Source organism: Suncus etruscus, chromosome 15, assembly GCF_024139225.1.
Source record: "Suncus etruscus isolate mSunEtr1 chromosome 15, mSunEtr1.pri.cur, whole genome shotgun sequence".
Classification (NCBI taxonomy): domain Eukaryota; kingdom Metazoa; phylum Chordata; class Mammalia; order Eulipotyphla; family Soricidae; genus Suncus; species Suncus etruscus.
This window is the reverse complement of record NC_064862.1, coordinates 72,511,252-72,529,813: the sequence shown is the minus strand read 5'-3', so window position 1 is coordinate 72,529,813 and position 18,562 is coordinate 72,511,252. Positions and strand designations below refer to the sequence as shown.

Below are 18,562 nucleotides of genomic sequence, written 5' to 3'. Positions count from 1 at the left end.
CTGGTGTCCCCACCGAATGGAGCCCAGATCTGTGTCCCCCGTGTCCTCGGCACCCAGTTGGGTCACAGATGCCAGACCCACTGGCTCTTCCTGTTGGCTGTGTGTGAGTTCATGTGTGGGTCGAAGTCAAGGCAGGTCTCTCTCCAGGCCTGAGTTCACCCTGACTGAAACCTGGCCTGAAACCTGGGACCTTAAATCTGGCTACCACATTGCCCCCCCACCCCCACCCCAACAACGACCCCACCCTGGGACTTCCAAAGATATCCTGATAGAGTCCTTCTCTCTCCAGGACAAGCACTGATCCGGGGACACTTATGGAGCTGCCTGACCAGCCAAACTGCACCCCTCCAGCCTGCCTGATGCTGCCCCCTCCAGGCAGGTGCCAAGACTGTCACTTTGGAGCCAGAGAGGGGACATTAACAGTGACGCGCCAGGCCAGCGCCGAGGACAATCCTCGTCCCTGCCCACACCAGGAGGCTGCCTCAGGCCTCCTGAGAGCGGTACAGCCCAGCCCCCCGACTTTACTCCAGGCCTGCCAGTTCCTGGGGCTCTTTTGGGGAGGAGGCCCCTTTCCCAGAAGGCGCTGCCTGAGAACCCCCTCCCCCTCCTCCCGGGCCCCTCAGACCCCAAAAAGCCATTTCCCCCGAGGAGCCCGGCTTCTCCTAGTGGGCACCCAGGAGGGAAGTGCAGTGGGGATCCCCCCTTTCCTGCACACAAGCCCCCCACTTCTGCCCAGCTACCTGGTAAGGCCCCAGGAAGGGTCTGCAGCTCCACGGCCAGTTACAGTATTAGCGACCTGCCGACCAGGCTGTCTTTGCTCAACCCCAGGGACCGGGCAGTCCCAGCTGGGCCTCCTCCTGATCGTACCCAGTCACAGGATACAGGGCCTGGCCCAGGGACACGCACACCCGTCTCCTCCCATGCAGCTTTCAAGCCTATCTCCTGCAGCCAGGAGACTCCCCCGAGGATCTGGGTCAGAAAAACCTCTCCTGCCCCTCATCCTGTGCGCAGGCAAGGCTCAGCCCAAGAACTGGGGACCCTGGGGACTGGTGCCCCTGTGTGACCAGAGACTGCAACACAGACAAGTACACACATACATACATGCCTCTGCATGACTGCAGAGACACCCACACAACTCCCATGCAGACAGACACAAACACGACTGCAGAGACTATATATACAAACACACATACACACACAAAGTTCTCGTTCAGTCCCCATGGGGCTCGAGGGCGGACCTCTGGGCCCCCCAAAGTGCACACAGGTGGAGGTCATGCCCAGGAACTTGGTGACTCAGGAGTGTCTCCCTTACCGGTGGGGGGTGCCCACCCCCTGCCCCGCTGCGGGCACCTGCCCTCACCCCACCGCCTTCAGTAGCTGGCGCCTGATGTTCACTAACGAGTCTAGAAATGTCGCGTTGTGGCCTGACCCAGGGTGTACCCAGATTCACAGTGCACTGCACCTCGCCCAGACCCAGGGTGCATTGTGTCTCAGCCCCGGGTTCAGGCAGCTGCCACCCCGAGAAGGTCCCTGTTCAGGTGACAGCCACAGTCCATGTGCAGAAGAGAAAGTCCAGGCCCGTCCTGCCCCCCCTGGGGACTCAAATGTGCCCCTACCCCAGGTGTCCCCCACCCCCATCCCCACCCCAAAGTGGAATCGTTGAAGTGTGGCAAGTCCGTGCTCGAGACAATAAAGCTTGTGACCGAGGTCCAGAACCCCCGGCTGTGTCTGCTTCTCTCTGCATGGTCCCCTAGTCTCCCCCAGTTTTAGGCACTCCTGAGTAGGAGTGGGGGTGGCTGTGAAACTTGCTTGGTGTGTTGGAGTATCCAAGGAAGGGATCTGGGAAGGACAAACAGACAGACCTCTTGCTCAGCCCTGCATCATGTGGGGTGCATGACCTGAAGGCTGTGTAGAAGCAAAGCGATGAGCTGCCAGCTGGGAGGAGGGGGAATATGACAGGCCTTGCAGATAGGGTCCCCTACGTGGGGCCTGAATAAGTGCAGACTTGGCATGCATGAGACCCATGTTTCATCCCAGCACCAGGAATGAAAAAGAAGGAAAAAGAGAGCTATAGTGATAGCACAGCAGGTAGGGCCTCATGACTTGTACTCAGCCAACCCAGATTCGATCTCCAGCAACCCGTATGGTCCCACAAGCCTTCCAGGAGTGATTCCTGAGCACAGAGCCATGAGTAACCCCTAAGCACCACTGGGTATGGCCTCAAAACAAATGAAACTGGGAGGGTGGCCTAGAAAAATCCAGAAGTGGTGAGACAGTCACTTGAAATGCCTGAACCATTACAGCAGAAAGGAATTCTCTGGGCTTACTCGGGAAACTGCAGAGTCGGAGCTGAAGCCAGAGCCAGACTTATGGGACACACGGGTCCAGGGACAAACAGTAACAAGCAGGGGATATACACATGCATTCAGGGCTTAAGGGACACGCAGCAATCACGTGACATGAGACAACAGCAGCATCTTTTTTGCCTCCTCATTCGCTGGCCACCAGGCTTGGTGCAGTGGGGTGATCTTGCCCAGTTCATAGACAACCTGGAGGACCCCACATGCCAGACACTCAGTGGATCTGAAAAGGGGACCTCAGAGCTCCAGGGCTATGTCAGCACCCAGTACTACCTGCTCTGGGGCTCCCCATTAGCTCTCCAAGCTGGAATCTCCACACTCAGTGGTTCTCATTTGTCAGAGCCTCAGGACACCCCAGATGAAAGTGAGGCACTTCCCTTTAGGAGCACCAGGGATGGAGGTTGGAGTTGTGTCCAGCAGCCTGCAATGCCCAGCACAGCCCCAGGATGGGATTTCCCTGCACAGTGCTAGACCAGATGTGCTAGCCCAGTCTTCCTCCTCCTCAATCTCCCCAGCCAACAGAGCTCCTAGTGCTCAGGGCTGTCTCTTTATGTACTTTGGGGACAGAAAGTATGGCCCACCAAGCCCTTCCGTTGACTTTCTAGCCCAAGACACTCTGGAACTGTCCCAAGTCCTTTAAGAATCTCTGGAAGCTGGAAGTTGGGGAAGTTGGGGCTGGCATGATAGCACAGCGTTAATCCCTGAGCATCACAGGGTGTGACCTAAAAAAGCAAAAAAAAAAAAAAGGGGGGGGGGGACCGGATTAGTGGCACAAGGCATAAGGCCTTTCGAGTGCTAGCCTAGGACAGACTGCTCTTTGATCTCTCAGCGTCCCACATGGTCCCCCAAGGCAGGAGTGATTTCTGAGCACAAAGCCAGGAGTAACCCCTGAACATCAGGTGTGGCCCAAAAACCAAAAAAAGAAAAAAAAAGTTGACGTGGCTCAAATAACTGGGGCACATGCTTTTCAACTGAGAAGCTTGGGTTTGATACCTAGCACCCCACATTCCCTTGAGCACCCCGAGGGAGTAATACCACCAGCATAGCTTCTAAACACCACTGACTGTGGCCCTAAAACAAAACATGAAATTTACTGGGTTGGAGAGATAGTACTTGCCTTGCATGCAAGGATTTAGAGCCAGAGAGATAACATGGAGGTAGGGCGTTTGCCTTCCATGCAGAAGGATGGTGGTTGAATCCCGGTATCCCATATGGTCCCCTGAGCCTTCCAGGAGCAATTTCTGAGCATAGAGCCAAGAGTAACCCCTGAGCGCTGCCGGGTGTGACCCAAGAAAACAAACAAACAAACAAAATTAAAAACTTGGATTTAATCCCTAGCACCCCAGATGGTCCCAAGCACCACCAGGTGTAGCCCACCATGTTTTAAATTATAGTTAAGTATTTCTTTTTTTTTTATTTCTTTTTTTTTTAGTTTTTGGGTCACACTCAGCAGCTCCCAAGGGTTACTCCTGGCTCTGTGCTCAGAAATCACTCCTGGCAGGCTCGGGAGACCATATGGGATGCTGGGGATTGAACCAGGGTCCATTCCGGGTAGGCCACGTACAAAGCAAAAGCTGTGCTATCAATATGGCCCTAGTTTATTGTCTTAACTTTAGGTAATCTATTAAAAGTCGGTTTTGTAGGGCCGGAGAGATAGCACAGCAGTAGGGCATTTGCCTTGCATGCAGCTGATCCAGGACGGACGAATCCCGGCATCTCTGAGCCTGCCAAGAGCATATCTGAGCACAAAGCCAGGAGTAACCCCTGGGCACCGCCGGGTGTGACCCAAAAACAAAATTAAACAAACAAAATCGTTGGTGTTATAAACAAAAAGCAACTTGCAAAAAGTTTTCTATTTAAAAAAAAATAGAAGAAGGGGCCATTCCGGAAGCTGAGCCATCAGCGAACTCTCGCTTGTGATGCTTCATTTTTCCCACCAGGTGTCGCCCTTGGCCCTCTAGCCTCAGCACCGCATCCCTGGCCACAGCATCCTTGGCAGCCAAGTTCTCGCCAACTTTACAGGCCTGAACCGTGGTCCTGGCCCAGAGCTTCCTGCCCTGTTTCTGGCCCGTTTGCAGTCCGAAGCATCCAGAGCAGAAGCGGCTGCGGCCCAGAACCATGCCAGTCCAGACTTAATGGATTCCATTATTCCCCACCACCTCCCTCACACTGGTCTCTTTCCCCACCCCCTAAGGCCTGGATCTTTCCTCTTTTTTTTTTTTTTTTTGTCTTTGGGTCACACCCTGCAATGCTCAGGGGTTACTCCTGGCTCTACGCTCAGAAATCGCCCCTGGCAGGCATAGGGGACCATATGGGATGCCAGGATTCGAATCACCGTCCTTCTGCATGTAAGGCAAACGCCTTACCTCCATGCTATCTCTCTGGCCCCAGGATCTTCTCTCTTAGTCCTCGCCACAATCCTCGAGACCTGAACCCAGACACCCACATCTCCTGGTTTCTCTCCCATAGAAAATGGAAGGTCACAGTTTGACACTCATTATAATTGCAGGAGGCAGCATAGAATGAGACCTGCCTTCTAAAATGTTCTCTGGAACCTGTGGCCAAGTCTGTTAAAAGGGGAGAGGCCGCTGTATTGGGGCCCACATGTCCCTGACAGATTCTGCTTCCCACATACCTCCAGCACACAACTGACCAGGAACATCCCATCTGCTTTTCCAGGTCGTACTGGCTTCATGCCCCTCTGCTGACCTGTCCTCAGGTCTTGGCTTCAACCCCCAACCTCAGAGAAGACTGAAAGAACACAGGTCATACATACACATGTTCACACAAGCATGCACATACCAAAATACAAGCTTACACATGCACTCACATACATGTACATATGCACACATGCACTCAAGTTCGTACATGGGCACATTCTCACATATGTGGATTCACTCTCCCAATCTCACACACATGCTCACAACCAGCCCCGTTCAGCTACTTTTTACATGAGACTGGAGATGAGCCCTACATTGCTACCCTTAGTTCCATGGAACCCTCCAGTGCCTTCCAGAAGATGCCGGAAAACAGCCCTGCAATCCTTTAGCTACAAATGTGGGACAGGAGTGATGGCACAGTGGTAGGGCATTTGCCTTACATGCGGCTGACCTAGGAAGGACCACGGATTGATCCCCCAACATCCCATATGGTCCCCCGAGCCAGGAGCGATTTCTGAGTGCAGAGTCAGGAGTAACCCCTGAGTGTCATTTGATGTGGCCCAAAAACAAAACAAAAAAGAAAGAAGGAAGGAAGGAAGGAAGGAAGGAAGGGAAGGAAGGAAGAAGAAGGAAAGGAAGAAGAAAGGAAAGAAGAAGAAAGAAAGAAAGAAAGAAAGAAAGAAAGAAAGAAAGAAAGAAAGAAAGAAAGAAAGAAAGAAAGAAAGAAAGAAAGAAAGAAAGAAAGAAAGAAAGAAAGAAAGAAAGAAAGAAAGAAAGAAAGAAAGAAAGAAAGGGGCCAGCGTGATGGCACTAGAGGTAAGGTGTCTGCCTTGCCAGTGCTAGCCTAGGACAGATCACAGTTCGATCCCCCAGTGTCCCGTATGGTCCCCCAAGCCAGGAGCAACTTCTGAGCGTATAGCCAGGAGTAACCCCTGAGTATCACCGGGTGTGGCCCAAAACCAAAAAAAAAAAAAAAAAAAAAAAAAAAAACAAGAAAGAAAGAAAGAAAGAAAAAAGGCAGGTAGCTAGGTATAAAGGTAGGTAGGAAGGTAAGTAGGTAGGTAGGGGGCCAGAGAGATAGCATGGAGGTAAGGCATTTGCCTTTCATGCAGAAGGTCATTGGTTCGAATCCTGGCATCCCATATGGTTCCCCCAAGCCTTCCAGGAGCAATTTTTTTTTGGGGGGGGGCCACACCCGGCTTTGCTCAGGGGTTACTCCTGGCTGTCTGCTCAGAAATAGCGCCTGGCAGGCACGGGGGACCATATGGGACACCGGGATTCGAATCAACCACCTTTGGTCCTGGATCGGCTGCTTGTAAGGCAAACACCGCTATGCTATCTCTCCAGGCCCCTCCAGGAGCAATTTCTGAGCATAGAGCCAGGAGTAACCCCTGAGCACTGCCAGGTGTGACCCCCCCCCCAACAAAAACAAAAGTAGGTAGGTAGGAAGGAAGGTAGGTAAGTAGGCAGGTAGATTGGTTGGTAGGTAGTCAGGTAAGTAGTACGTAGGTATGTAGGAATGTAGTAGGTAGTTTTTGTGTTTAGGCCACACCCATAGTATTCAGCCACCTAAGCTCCACAGATAAAAACATCACAGAAGAGATTCAAAAATAAAATAAAATAAAATAAAATAAAGAGATTCAACCTTCAACAAATAGCTCAGGGAACCTTCAGAAAAAAATGTAATGGCCCCATTATGAGCTAGAAGCATTTTCACAAAATTTTTATTGAAGTTCCCCCCCACCCCGATAATCTCATTACTATAAGAAGCAATATAAATCATTTTGTGCCTATCAAGAAAACAGTGGGAGGGAAGCCTGGGACAGTGGTAGAGGGAACCTTATATTGGAGAGGGAATTAGTGTTAGAACATGGAACCCAGGAACAACTGTATTCTGAGCAACTCTGTAAATCATGGTGTTTAAATAAAGTAATAAAATTAAAATTAAGTGGCCAGAGTGATGGTGCAAGTGGTAGGGTGTTTGCCTTGCACACATTGATCTAGGAAGGACTAAGGTTCGATACCCCGGCATCCTATATGGTCCCCTGAGCCAGGAGCGATTTCTGAGCACATAGTCAGAAGTAACCCTGAGCATCACCGGGTGTGGCCCAAAAACCAAAAAAATATTTTTTTTTTTGTTTTTTTTTGGGCCACACCCGGTGACGCTCAGGGGTTACTCCTGGCTATGCGCTCAGAAGTCGCTCCTGGCTTGGGGGACCATATGGGGCCGGGGGATCGAACCGCGGTCCGTCTCCTAGGCTAGCGCAGGTAAGGCAGGCACCTTACCTCGAGCGCCACCGCCCGGCCCCCAAAAAATATTTTTTTAATTTAAATAAATCAATAAGGGGCCAGAGAGATAGCATGGAGGTAAGGCATTTGCCTTGCATGCAGAAGGACGGTGGTTCAAATCCCGGCATCCCATATAGTCCCCCAAGCCTGCCAGGAGCGATTTCTGAACATAGAGCCAGGAGTAACCCCTGAGCGCTGCCAGGTGTGACCCAAAAACCAAATAAATAATAATAAATAAAAAATAAAAATAAATCAATAAAATGTATGTCCCCAAATTACTTTCTCAACTTTCAAGATCTTGAGCAACTTTTGCTAAACATGTTCCCAAATACCTTCTGTTTTCTTTTGGACTCTTCAATAAACAAAGCTAGGACAATTAGCTGTCCATATGGAAAAAGAATAAAATTAGATTCCCACCTCCCACAGAAGCCAGACCTAATTCCAGATGAGCTAAAGGACTTTGTGTATGAAAAAGGAAAGCTGCAGAACTTTCCACAGAAAATGTAGGCTGAGGAAGTACATGCATTTGACTGGAAAATCTTGGGTCTCTGGCTTAGTTTCAGTTTCACGGCACAGGTCCGGCAGAAACAGGCAAACAAACACCCCCTGCACCCCAGGAATCTGTCAAATTTGATTCACAGTTGTGTCAGGACTATGACTCTGGGACTGAAGCATTAGCACAGCAGAGAGGACACTTGCCTTATATGTGACCGGGTTCGATCTTCAGCATTCCATAAGGTCCTCTGTACCCTCCAGGAGTGATTCCTGAGCGCAGAGCCAGGAGGAACCCCTGAGAACTGCGGGTGTGGCCCATAAACCAAAATAAACAAACAAAAAAACTGGCTTTTGTTTATTGGGGAGGCTCTGAAGGCTACTCTTAGTGCTATTTGCTCTTTGTTTTGTTTGTTTGGGGAGTCTGGTTTGAGCCATACCTGAGGGTGCTTGCAGTGCTGGGGACTGAATTATAGTCAGCCGTGTACAAGGTAAATGCATTAACCTGGCCATCCCAGCTAGATTTTACTTATTGGGTTTTGGGTCACATATTTTATTTATCTATTTTTGGTTTGGGGACACCCAACAGTGCTTAGGGGTCATTCCTGGTGGTGCTCAGGGAATCATAAGCAACTCTTTTTTTGGGGGGTGGGGGGGCCACACCCGGCAGTGCTCAGGGTTTACTCCTGGCTATCTGCTCAGAAATAGCTCCTGGCAAGCACGGGGGACCATATGAGACACCGGCATTTGAACCAACCACCTTTGGTCCTGGATCGGCTGCTTGCAAGGTGAACACCGATGTGCTATCTCTCTGCCCCATATATGCAATTCCTAAGTCCCAAACCATAGCACTCTGGAAGAAGAGGTAAGATAGGGTCCTCTTCTTGTTAAGAGGAAATGGGGACCACACCTCCCTTCCAACTACAGGCCCTTCTCCAGGGCTAGGGCAAGGGGATTCTGCTAGGAAAGGGGACATGGCAAAAGACAATCCCAGTGTGGGGCTTACCAGCGTCCCTTAGAAGGAGATCCTCGGGCCCGGAGAGCTAGCACAGCGGCATTTGCCTTGCAAGCAGCCGATCCAGGACCAAAGGTGGTTGGTTCGAATCCCGGTGTCCCAAATGGTCCCCCGTGCCTGCCAGGAGCTATTTCTGAGCAGACAGCCAGGAGTAACCCCTGAGCACCGCCGGGTGTGGCCCAAAAACCAAAAAAAAAAAAAAAAAAAAGAAGGAGATCCCACATTCTAAGGCCCAGCCCTGCGAGGACCCTGGGATAGGCCCACACCCCCTGTGTACCAGAGGGTAGCTGAGAGGTCAGGAGGGGCTTTGCTGGAGGGAGACACAGGCTTGTTTGTTTGGTTTGGGGGCCACACTCACAGGACTCAGGGCTGAGTCCTGGCTCTGTGCCAGGAGATCATTCCTGGGGGTGTTAGGGAACCTTATATTCTCCTGGGGGTCAAACCCAGGTCAGCCACATGCAATGCAAGAGCCTTAACATTTGGGGGGGTCACACCCAGTGGTGCTCAGGGTTACTCCTAGCTCTGAGCTCAGAATTAACTCCTAGCAGGTTCGGGGACCCTATGGGACGCCGGGGAATGAACACAGGTTGACCCCATGCAAAGACCCTACCAGCTGTGTTATCTCTGGTTCCCTTAACTCTTTAACTTCTATTCTCTCTCTCTCTCTCTCTCTCTCTCTCTCTCTCTCTCTCTCTCTCTCTCTCTCTCTCTCTCTCTCTCTCTCTCTCTCTCTCTCTCTCTCAGGTTTGGGATTGAACCAGGAGTATCCCCTGCCAGTGTATCCCCAAACATAACATACTCAACAAAGGGACTCCATGCCCCCCCCCAAGTTCAAGCCCAGGAGAGCTTTCTCCCTCCTCTCCTGACTAGGCTGAGTCTGAGTCCAGGTTTCCACCAGGACTGGACAGAGTCCAGGGTGTGAGATTCAAACCCACTCCCTTTTTCTGCCTCCCTACTTCTTCCACACCCTTATTCGTATACCTCTATACCCCCCACTCCAGTCCCCTTAACGCACCCCCACCCTGGACCCACACACCGTGCACTCCCATCCCCACTAGTTTCCACCAAACCCGGCTCCTGTGTGTCGGGCTGGGCCCTGAGCATGAAAATAGACTTGACCTAAATAGGGGCACAGTGGTAGTCGGGGCTGTGTTAGCAGGAAACCAGCACATGTGGCACCCCCTCCCAAGCCCACAGAATCAAGGGATCCCCAAAAATGTTTTCAAGGGGGACAGAGAGGGGCACAGAGAGGACAGTCACCCTGACCTGGCTGATGGAATTAGCAGGGATCCACCCAGGGCGACTGGGGTAGGTGGGGCTGTAAACAGGCCCTGAAACTGGGACTTAGCAGGCCAAGCTGGGCAATATTTTTAGAGGTCTGGGGTTATCATCCTATAACCCCCAGCAGCCCCTTCTGGCCACTGAGCAGAAGCAGTCACAGGGGGCTGGGTAGGGTGAACCAGTTTTTCAGGCCAGATAGGGTAGGGCCCCTAGTTTTATTTGTTTATTTTGGGGCCGCATCCAGCATTGCTCGGGGATCAATTATGGCAGGTTCCAGGAACTCTGTGAGATGCTAAGGTTCAAACCCAGGTTGGCAGCATGTTAGGTAAATGCCCTCCCTTCTGTACTAATGTTAGGGTCCAGAGTTGAAGGACTAGACCACATGACTTAAATAAAGCAAAGCAAGATTTTATTCCACCAGCCACAAGCTCCAAACTGGCTAGCCAGACCACCTCCCACAGAAGGCAACCAGTTTATATAGGGGAGGGGATGAGACGGTTCTAGCTTCATTTTTTGTTTGTTTGGGGGCCACATCCTATGGTGCACAGAAGTAACTCTGGCAGGTTCGGAGGACATATGGGATGCTGGGGATCAAACCCAGGTTGCATGCAAGGCAAAAACCTTACCCACTGTGTTATTGCTCTGGCCCCAAGGTTCTAGCTTCTGATAATTTTTAACACAATTGCCTGACTGGAGTGGTGGCACAAGCGGTAGGGCATTTGCCTTGCACATGCTAACCTAGGATGGACCTAGGTGGTTCGATCCCCCAGTGTCCCTTATGGTCCTCCAAGCCATGAGCGATTTCTGAGCACAGAGCCAGGGGTAACTCCTAAGCATTACTGAGTGTGGCCCAAAAACCAAAAAATTAAATAAAACAATTGTCTGTTGTCTAGGGTACCTTCCTACTGCTCCTTTGTGTCCTTGCCGGATAGGCTCCCTGGTAAAGCCAGGTATCTTGGGGTGATGTTTTACAGTCAACAGTGTGCTGTACTGGGGAAATGGAAGCTTAGACTTGAGAGAGAGAAACCTAAGAGGTTTACAACATGAAGCCCTTTGCAAAATGGCATCCCTCCTGTTCAGAACCGAAGGCTCACACTACCACTCCTGCCTGAAATTGTGAATGATTTACTCCAAGTGCATTAGAGGGAACCAACAGGCCCTGGGCAGGAACTAGGACAGTAGGGACCCTAGAATACATGTCCCTGAACTGTTGCTGACAGCACAGCATGACTCAGACATACCCTGGGAGCCCTGACAAGGCCAGACAGACCAGGGTGACACTGACCATCCACTGGCCCCAAAGGCAGAAGGGCAAGTGGCCTCAGAAACCCCGACCTGCTCTATCCACCTGTGCTCACCAAATCTACCCCTGGCAGGGCACCTTCCCTCCAGTGGAACCCATAGACCATCCTGAGCCCACTTCCTCAAGCCAAAGCCAGAGGGTATGGGCTGCTGTGTGAGCAGGGAGAGAAGGATAAAGACAGCTGGAAGGGGGGTGGAGACATGGGACAGTGGGGAGGGTGACCTGGGTTGGGTCTCAGTACCCCATATGGTCCCCAAGCACTGGCCAGAAGTGATTTCTGAGCACAGAGCCAGGAGTAACCCCTGAGCATCCCCAGGTGTGGTTCCAAAACAAACAAAAAAACTAATTTGGAGGGTCCAGAGAGAGTAAAATGGGCTGACACAGATGTTATACTTGGGAGCCCAAGCTCTATCCCTACACCATGTCGTCCCCAAGCATTGCGGAAAACAACCACTGAGCACTGAACCAGAAGTATCCCCTGAGCATCATCGCCAGGTGTGGCCCAGAAACCAAACTGAACATTTGGGTTGGGTATCTGTTTGGGGTAAAACTGCAGCAAACAGCACAAAATAGATTTGGCCAACGTGATGAGCCCCAGCGATTTTTGAGCTGGGGACTAACTGCAGGTTATTTTGCTGCTATTTTGGCTTACTTTGGGGGGGCTGCCCCCTACAAGGCCCAGGAGCTAGGGATCAACCCCTGGTTGCCCATCTGCTATTGACCACTGTGCTATTGCTCCAGTCCCTACTGGCAGATTCTTCTTTTTCTGTTTATGTTTTGGGGTCACACTTGGTGGTGCTCAAGGGTTACACCTGGCCCTGCATTTGGGGATCACTCTTAGTGGTACTCGGGGGACCCTATGGGATGCCAGGGATCGAACCCAGGTCAACCATGTACAGGCAAGCGTCCTTGCTGCTGTGTTATGGCTCCAGTCCTTTTGTTTATTCTCGCACCTGCCTTTTCCATCTGCTCTCAAAGTAACCTTGAAATGCTGGTCAGACATGAAGAGCCAGGCATCACCCCAAAACTGACTCCTTAGAAGACAGATCCTCTAATTCCCCTTACCCCCACTTTTCTTGCCTTTAGCACCCTGAAGTCGCTTCTCAAGGTGCTGAGCCCTTTTGGCAGGTCAATGATTCCACTTTCCATTTTGTTTTATTGTTTTTGTTTTGTTTGTTTTTTGGCTTTTGGGCCACACCTGCTGACACTCAGGGGTTATTACTGGCTGTGTGCTCAGAAATTGCTCCTGTCTTGGGGGACCTTGGGGGACACCGGGGAATCGAACCACAGTCCGTCCTGGGTCAGCAGCGTGCAAGGCAAACACTTACCTCTGTGCCACCGCTCCGACCATCACTCTCCATTTTAGAAGGGCCTGGAAGCTGGTGCACATACACCCCTGTAGTCCCCAGCAACTCTTCCCATGGTGAAGAGGATGGGGAGCCTAGATCAGGGGCACCTCCACACTCAACAGCCACTCAACAGTGGGATCCAGCCCTCATCCTTCCCTTGGTCCTCCAATCTACTTCTTCTGGCAGAAAGTGGAGTCTTGAGATACCCAAAACATCCCTGCTCCTTCAGGAACTGTGCCCCCTTTTCGCCCAGCTGGGTCTGGTGCTACGTGAGAATACCCCTTGTCGGAGGGCTGGGGCTGGGCAGGCGTAGGAATGGTTTAGGAGCACAGAGCCAATTTCTGCATATAGGGGACCAACACAGGATGCTTCTTTGGGGGTGGGCTTGGCCCTGAGCCTCTAGTCCTTGCCTGCCGGTCTGGTGCCTGCAGCTCTGTGACCCGCACAAACTTCTCATCTCAATATTTACCAACAGCGCCGCAATGAGCCAGGCTGCTAGGCAATTATAATCATGTTATCATTATTTCTGATAATTCTGATCATGAGCATAAATTATAAACAGGAGAGGGCCCAGCAGGGAGGCAAGGCCACCCCTGGGAGGACGCAGGGGGAGTCTGGTCTCTCTCCAGGCCCCTTCTCCCCCGACTCGGACCCCAGCCAAACATCCCCTACAGAGCCTGCATCAGGGGTGCTGGGAGCTGAGGAGAGGGGCCTGCTCACCATGTCCCGGGCAGGCTCAGCGCGCGCCCCCCCCCCCCCCCCGTGCCAAGCCTTCCTCTGCCTCCCAGAAACGATTACGGCGCAATTATTACCAGGCTGTCGTTCCAAATTGATCCTCGGGTTACTCACGGCTCAGCGGCAGCCATGGCGACAGCCCGGCTCGATTACACGCCTGCTCTGTTCCTGGAAGATTCCAGAGTGGACGGCACAGAGTGGGGAGACACAAGGGCTCCAGAGACTTTGGAGATGAAGAAACAGGAGACAGAGGCAGAGATGCAGAGATGTGGAGACAGAAGACAGAGGCAGAGACACAGAGACAGGAGACAAGCAGAAATGCAGAGATAGGAGACAGAGGCAAAGATGCAGAGACACAGAGAGAGAGCCAGGCAGAGATGCAGAGATGCAGAGACAGGAGACAGGCAGAGATGCAGAGACAGAGACACAGAGGCAGAGATACAGAGAGGCAGAGATGCAGAGACAGGAGGCAGAGATGCAGAGACACAGAGACAGGAGACAGCAGGATACAGGACAGGAGACACAGAGACAGGAGAAGCAGAGATACAGAGACAGCAGGCAAGCAGAGATGCAGCGATGGAAGACAGACGCAGAGATGGGAGACAGATGCAGAGACACAGAGACAGGACAGCAGAGACACTGAGACTGGTGAGAGATGACTCAAAGGCAGAAAAAGGAAACTGATTTGGGGGGGGGGTAGAGACAGAACCTGGGGACAGATGGGCAGAGGAAACCACAGAGGAAGGACAGACAGGCCACAACCAAGACAGGAGAGAGCTGAGTACATCTAAGGAGCACAGGGATGAGAGAGGCCTGCGGACAAGACCACTTCCTTCCACTCATTTGTTCACTCATTCATTCACAATTTACTCATTTATTTACTTGTTCACTCATCCATTTATTCATTTACCCATTTATTCACTTATTCACTCATCCATTCATTCATTCATTTACCTGTTCATTCACCTATATTCATTCACTCATTCACTCATTTATTCACTCGTTCATTCACTCACTTGTTTCACTTCATTTTACATTCACTCACTTGTTTCACTTGTCCACTCGTTTATTCAAATGTTTATGGGTGCTTAGGGCACTGAGAATACTGAAGCATAGAAGGACAGGCCCTCACTCTCCTGTGTGCACAGCTAACAGGGTGAAGCAGACAGACTGGACTAGCCCAGCTAGGCAAATGCTGATGGGGCCCCTGGAGGAAGGGGTGGTTGGAAGGGGGTATGAGGTAGGGACACTTGGGGCTATGGCAGGGAAGCTATGGGGCGTCTTCTCTGGGGACACCCAGAAAATCAAGAGTGGGAGACACCTACTTTAGCCCTGCCTTGGGCAGAGAGTCAGGGATCTGACCTCGGCATCCCCTGGCCCTTCTCAGGTTGAAGGGGTGTCTGCTTGCCCTAGGCCCCTTACAGGGACTCCTGCCACATGGAGGCTGAGCCCTCAGACAGCTGGTCTCACTGTCCTCCAGACTCAGCAGGGGCACAACCAGCTGGTGGGGAGCTGCCTGCATTGAGGGTCGGCACAGGGCAGAGGGCCAGAGAGGCAGAGCAGCGGGGAGGGGGCAGGCCTTGCCCACAGCCAACCTCATATGATCCTGGCATCTCCTAGGGTTCTCTGAGCACTACCAGGAGTGATCCTGGAGCACAGAGACAGGAATAAAGTCTGAGCATTACTGGGTGTGACTCAAAACGACAGGTCTCATCCGGAGAGATAGCATGAAGGTAGGATATTTGCCTTTCATGCAAAAGGATGTTGGTTTGAATCCTGGCATCCCATATGGTCCCCCAAGCCTGCCAGGAGCGATTTCTGAGCGTAGAGCCAGGAGGAACCCCTGAGAGGTTATGTGACCCATAAACAGAAACAAAAAGTGATAATAAATAAAAGTACATCAGGGAAAGCCAGGGACTAGGAGGAAGCCAAGGGCGATAAAGCACCTCAGATTGCCAGGGAGTCGCACATGGTTCTTGCAGTCTGAGGGCCACACCTCCAGCCCCCGGGATTACATGTTCTACATGCAGGAGCACTGGGGTTCACCCTCAGCACCACTAGAGTGATGCCCCAAATACAATAGAATGCCAAGCCCCCACCCTCTTTCCTAATATCCCTACCTGTGCTCACCTTGTCTATGCACCATCACATCTCCCAGAGGGGGTGATAGTGCTAGGAGTAATGAGGAAACTGAGGCCTGGAGCTTGTACCTAGAAAGGAGCTGAGCAGAGAGGGAAGGAGCTCCTACAAGATTTCCAGTTTCTGCTCCTCAACTACCTGGTCTGGTCCTAGCCCCTGTGCTGATCACTTGCCCTTTTATATTTTATTTTGGGGCCACACACACCCAGTGGTACTCAGGGCTTACTCCTTCCTGACTCTGTGCTTAGGGATCACTCTTGATGGTGCTCAGGTGACCTTATGGGGTGCCGGGGATTGAACCCGGGCCAGTTGGTGCCAGGCAGGCACCCTCCCTGCTGTGCTGTGGCTCCAGCTCGGTCTACAGATGTGAACTCTGAGGCTTGGAAGAGCTGCCTGACTCTGTCCTGCAACTGCTCAGCTTTGTGCTGGGAAGGTCCCCCACTCTAGCCCTGCATGGGGGGACCCACACAGGAGCCCTCTGTCCTCTGACAGCATAATTTCTGGAGAAGATGCTTAAAGGCACCTTCCCCTGCTTTCCCTTTTCTCTTGCTAAGGTTCTTCTCAATTGTTGTTGTTGTATATAAAAATATTTTCATAAGATTATTGTTTGAATGGTTGTATATGAAAATGTTTCCGTAAGATTATTCTTTGCCTGTTGCCCTACCTCGACCTTCCAGGTGGGGGCGCTGTTGAGGGTTGAATAAATAGCTTTAGGGGGAGGCATGCGGGATCTTTTGCCAGAGCTGGTAGCAGGCTTACAAAGGACTCTTTTCACCCAACCTTTGACCCCTTCTTGTCTGTGTGGATTATTTGCTGCGGATAAATATTACCAAAATCTCCCCCCCAAAAGGAGACAAGGGGATGGGAATCAATTTCTCATTCTGGGAACTATTTGGAGCTTCACAAACATCCAACAAAGGATTTAATTGCACACCTTTGTAACAGTTGCTAATTTCTTTTTTTGTTATTGTTTTGTTTTGTTTTGGGGGTCATACCGGGCAGCGCTAGGTTACTCCTGGCTCTACACTCAGAAATCACTCCTGGCAGGTTCAGGGACCATATGGGATGCCGGGATTTGAACCACTGTCCTTCTGCATGCAAGGCAAATGCCCTACCTCCATGCTATCTCTCCGGCCCCTGTTGCTAATTTCTTTTTTTTTTTTTTAACATTTTTTTTCGGGCCACACCCGTTTGGAGGTCGTGATCTTTCCTTGGCTAGCCCTTGCAAGGCAGATACCTTACCTCTAGCTCCACCTAATTTGCTAATTTCTAACAAAATTTGCTCAGCACAGCAGCTGCCAGGCCCTGGCTGGACATCTAGCCTGCAGGTCTCACCATTATTAGGACTGTGGCCATTGGCTGGGGTGTCATGGCTGGACCCAAAGCTGGAACAGCACCTGGGAAGTGGGGGGCTGGGCACTGACTGCATCATTTCTCCCAGCTTCTCCCTTTGGGGTCCTGGCACCCTACTTCATGGCAGGGATAAAAGCCTCTTCTATCACAGAGCTGTGGTAGGCCAGGAGGGCACAGGCTTGGCTTAGTTTGAGCAGTGGCTATTGCTAGAATCTTGCCTGGGAGCTGGGAGTTTGAGAGGCTCCAGGGAGAGGAGGCTCCCTGATCCCTTCCTGCAGTTAGGGTTAGGTTCTCAAGGCTCTCAAGAATAAATTTAATCTAATCGGGGGCCCCGGAACAGCAGCATTTGCCTTGCAAGCAGCTGATCCAGGACCAAAGGTGATTGGTTCGAATCCCGGGTCTCCCATATGGTCCCCCGTGCCTGCCAGGAGCTATTTCTGAGCAGACAGCCAGGAGTGACCCCTGAGCACTGCCGGGTGTGGCCCAAAAAGAAAACAAAACAAAAAAAGAGTAAATTTAATCAGGGCTGGAGAGATAGCATGGAGGTAAGTTGTTTGCCTTTCATGCAGAAGGTCATCCAGATCTAAGCAGTCCAATGCGTAGCCAAGAGCTCCATATGCAAATAAATATGCAAATTCAAATGACAACAGCCTGGGGGTGAGGGCTGGACCTCAGGGGAATCTCAGGGGATAGAACAGAGGCTGCACAAGCTTGAGGCCTAGTTTGTTTTTTTTTTTATTTTTGGGTCACACAGGGCAGTGCTCAGGGGTTACTCCTGGCTTCACGCTCAGAAATCGCTCCTGGCAGGCTCGGGAGACCATATGGGATGCAAACTGATGACCTTCTGTACGAAAGGCAAATGCCTTATCTCCATTCTATCTCTCCGGCCCCTTGAGGCCTAGTTTCAAACCAGCATTAGGAGAAAGACTCACTTTTAGACTCAGTACCAGGAAAGGAATGTAAGCATCTCCATTGAAAGACATGGTATTTAAAAAAAAAAAAAAAAGAAAAAGAAAGACATAATATTTATTTTTGTTTATTTGTTTTTGAGCTCGATGCTCTGGGGTTGCTCCTGGCAGGCTCAGGGGACCACATGCGGGGCCAGGGATTGAACCCAGATCAGCAAATGCACTACCTGTTGTGCTATAGCTCTGGCCCCCAAATTAACTTTTTTCTCCCAGAGAGACCACAACTGGCAATGCTCAGTTTCTGATTCTGTAATCAGAAATTACTCCTGGTAAGGTTTACGGGACCATATGAGATGCTGTGATCAAAAACAAGTTGGCAGGGTACAAGGCAGTAAGTACCCTTCCCGCTGTGCCCCAAAGTGAATATATTTGACTCTTTTTGACTCTTCCTATACTACACCTGGTAGATACTTTTTTTTTTTTTTTTTGGTTTTTGGCCACACCTTACTCCTGGCTGTCTGCTCAGAAATAGCTCCTGGCAGGCACGGGGAACCATATGGGAGACCGGTATTCGAACCAACCACCTTTGGTCCTGGATCGGCTGCTTGCAAGGCAAACGCTGCTGTGCTATCTCTCTGGGCCCAGTAGATACATTTTTTTGTGGGGAGGGCATGCCTG

General features: G+C 51.2%; 1 protein-coding gene across 1 annotated transcript in view; it reads left to right on the top strand.

Annotated features, from left to right (window-relative positions):
• The window catches only part of CLIP2 (CAP-Gly domain containing linker protein 2), a 49,952-nt gene extending 48,860 nt beyond the window's left edge, over positions 1–1,092 (top strand). The window contains exon 17 of the mRNA XM_049789492.1: positions 290–1,092. Within this exon, the coding sequence (XP_049645449.1) occupies positions 290–301 (12 nt within the window). The 3' untranslated portion in view covers positions 302–1,092. The remainder of the gene's footprint in view (positions 1–289) is intronic.
• The last annotated feature ends 17,470 nt before the right edge of the window (positions 1,093–18,562 follow it).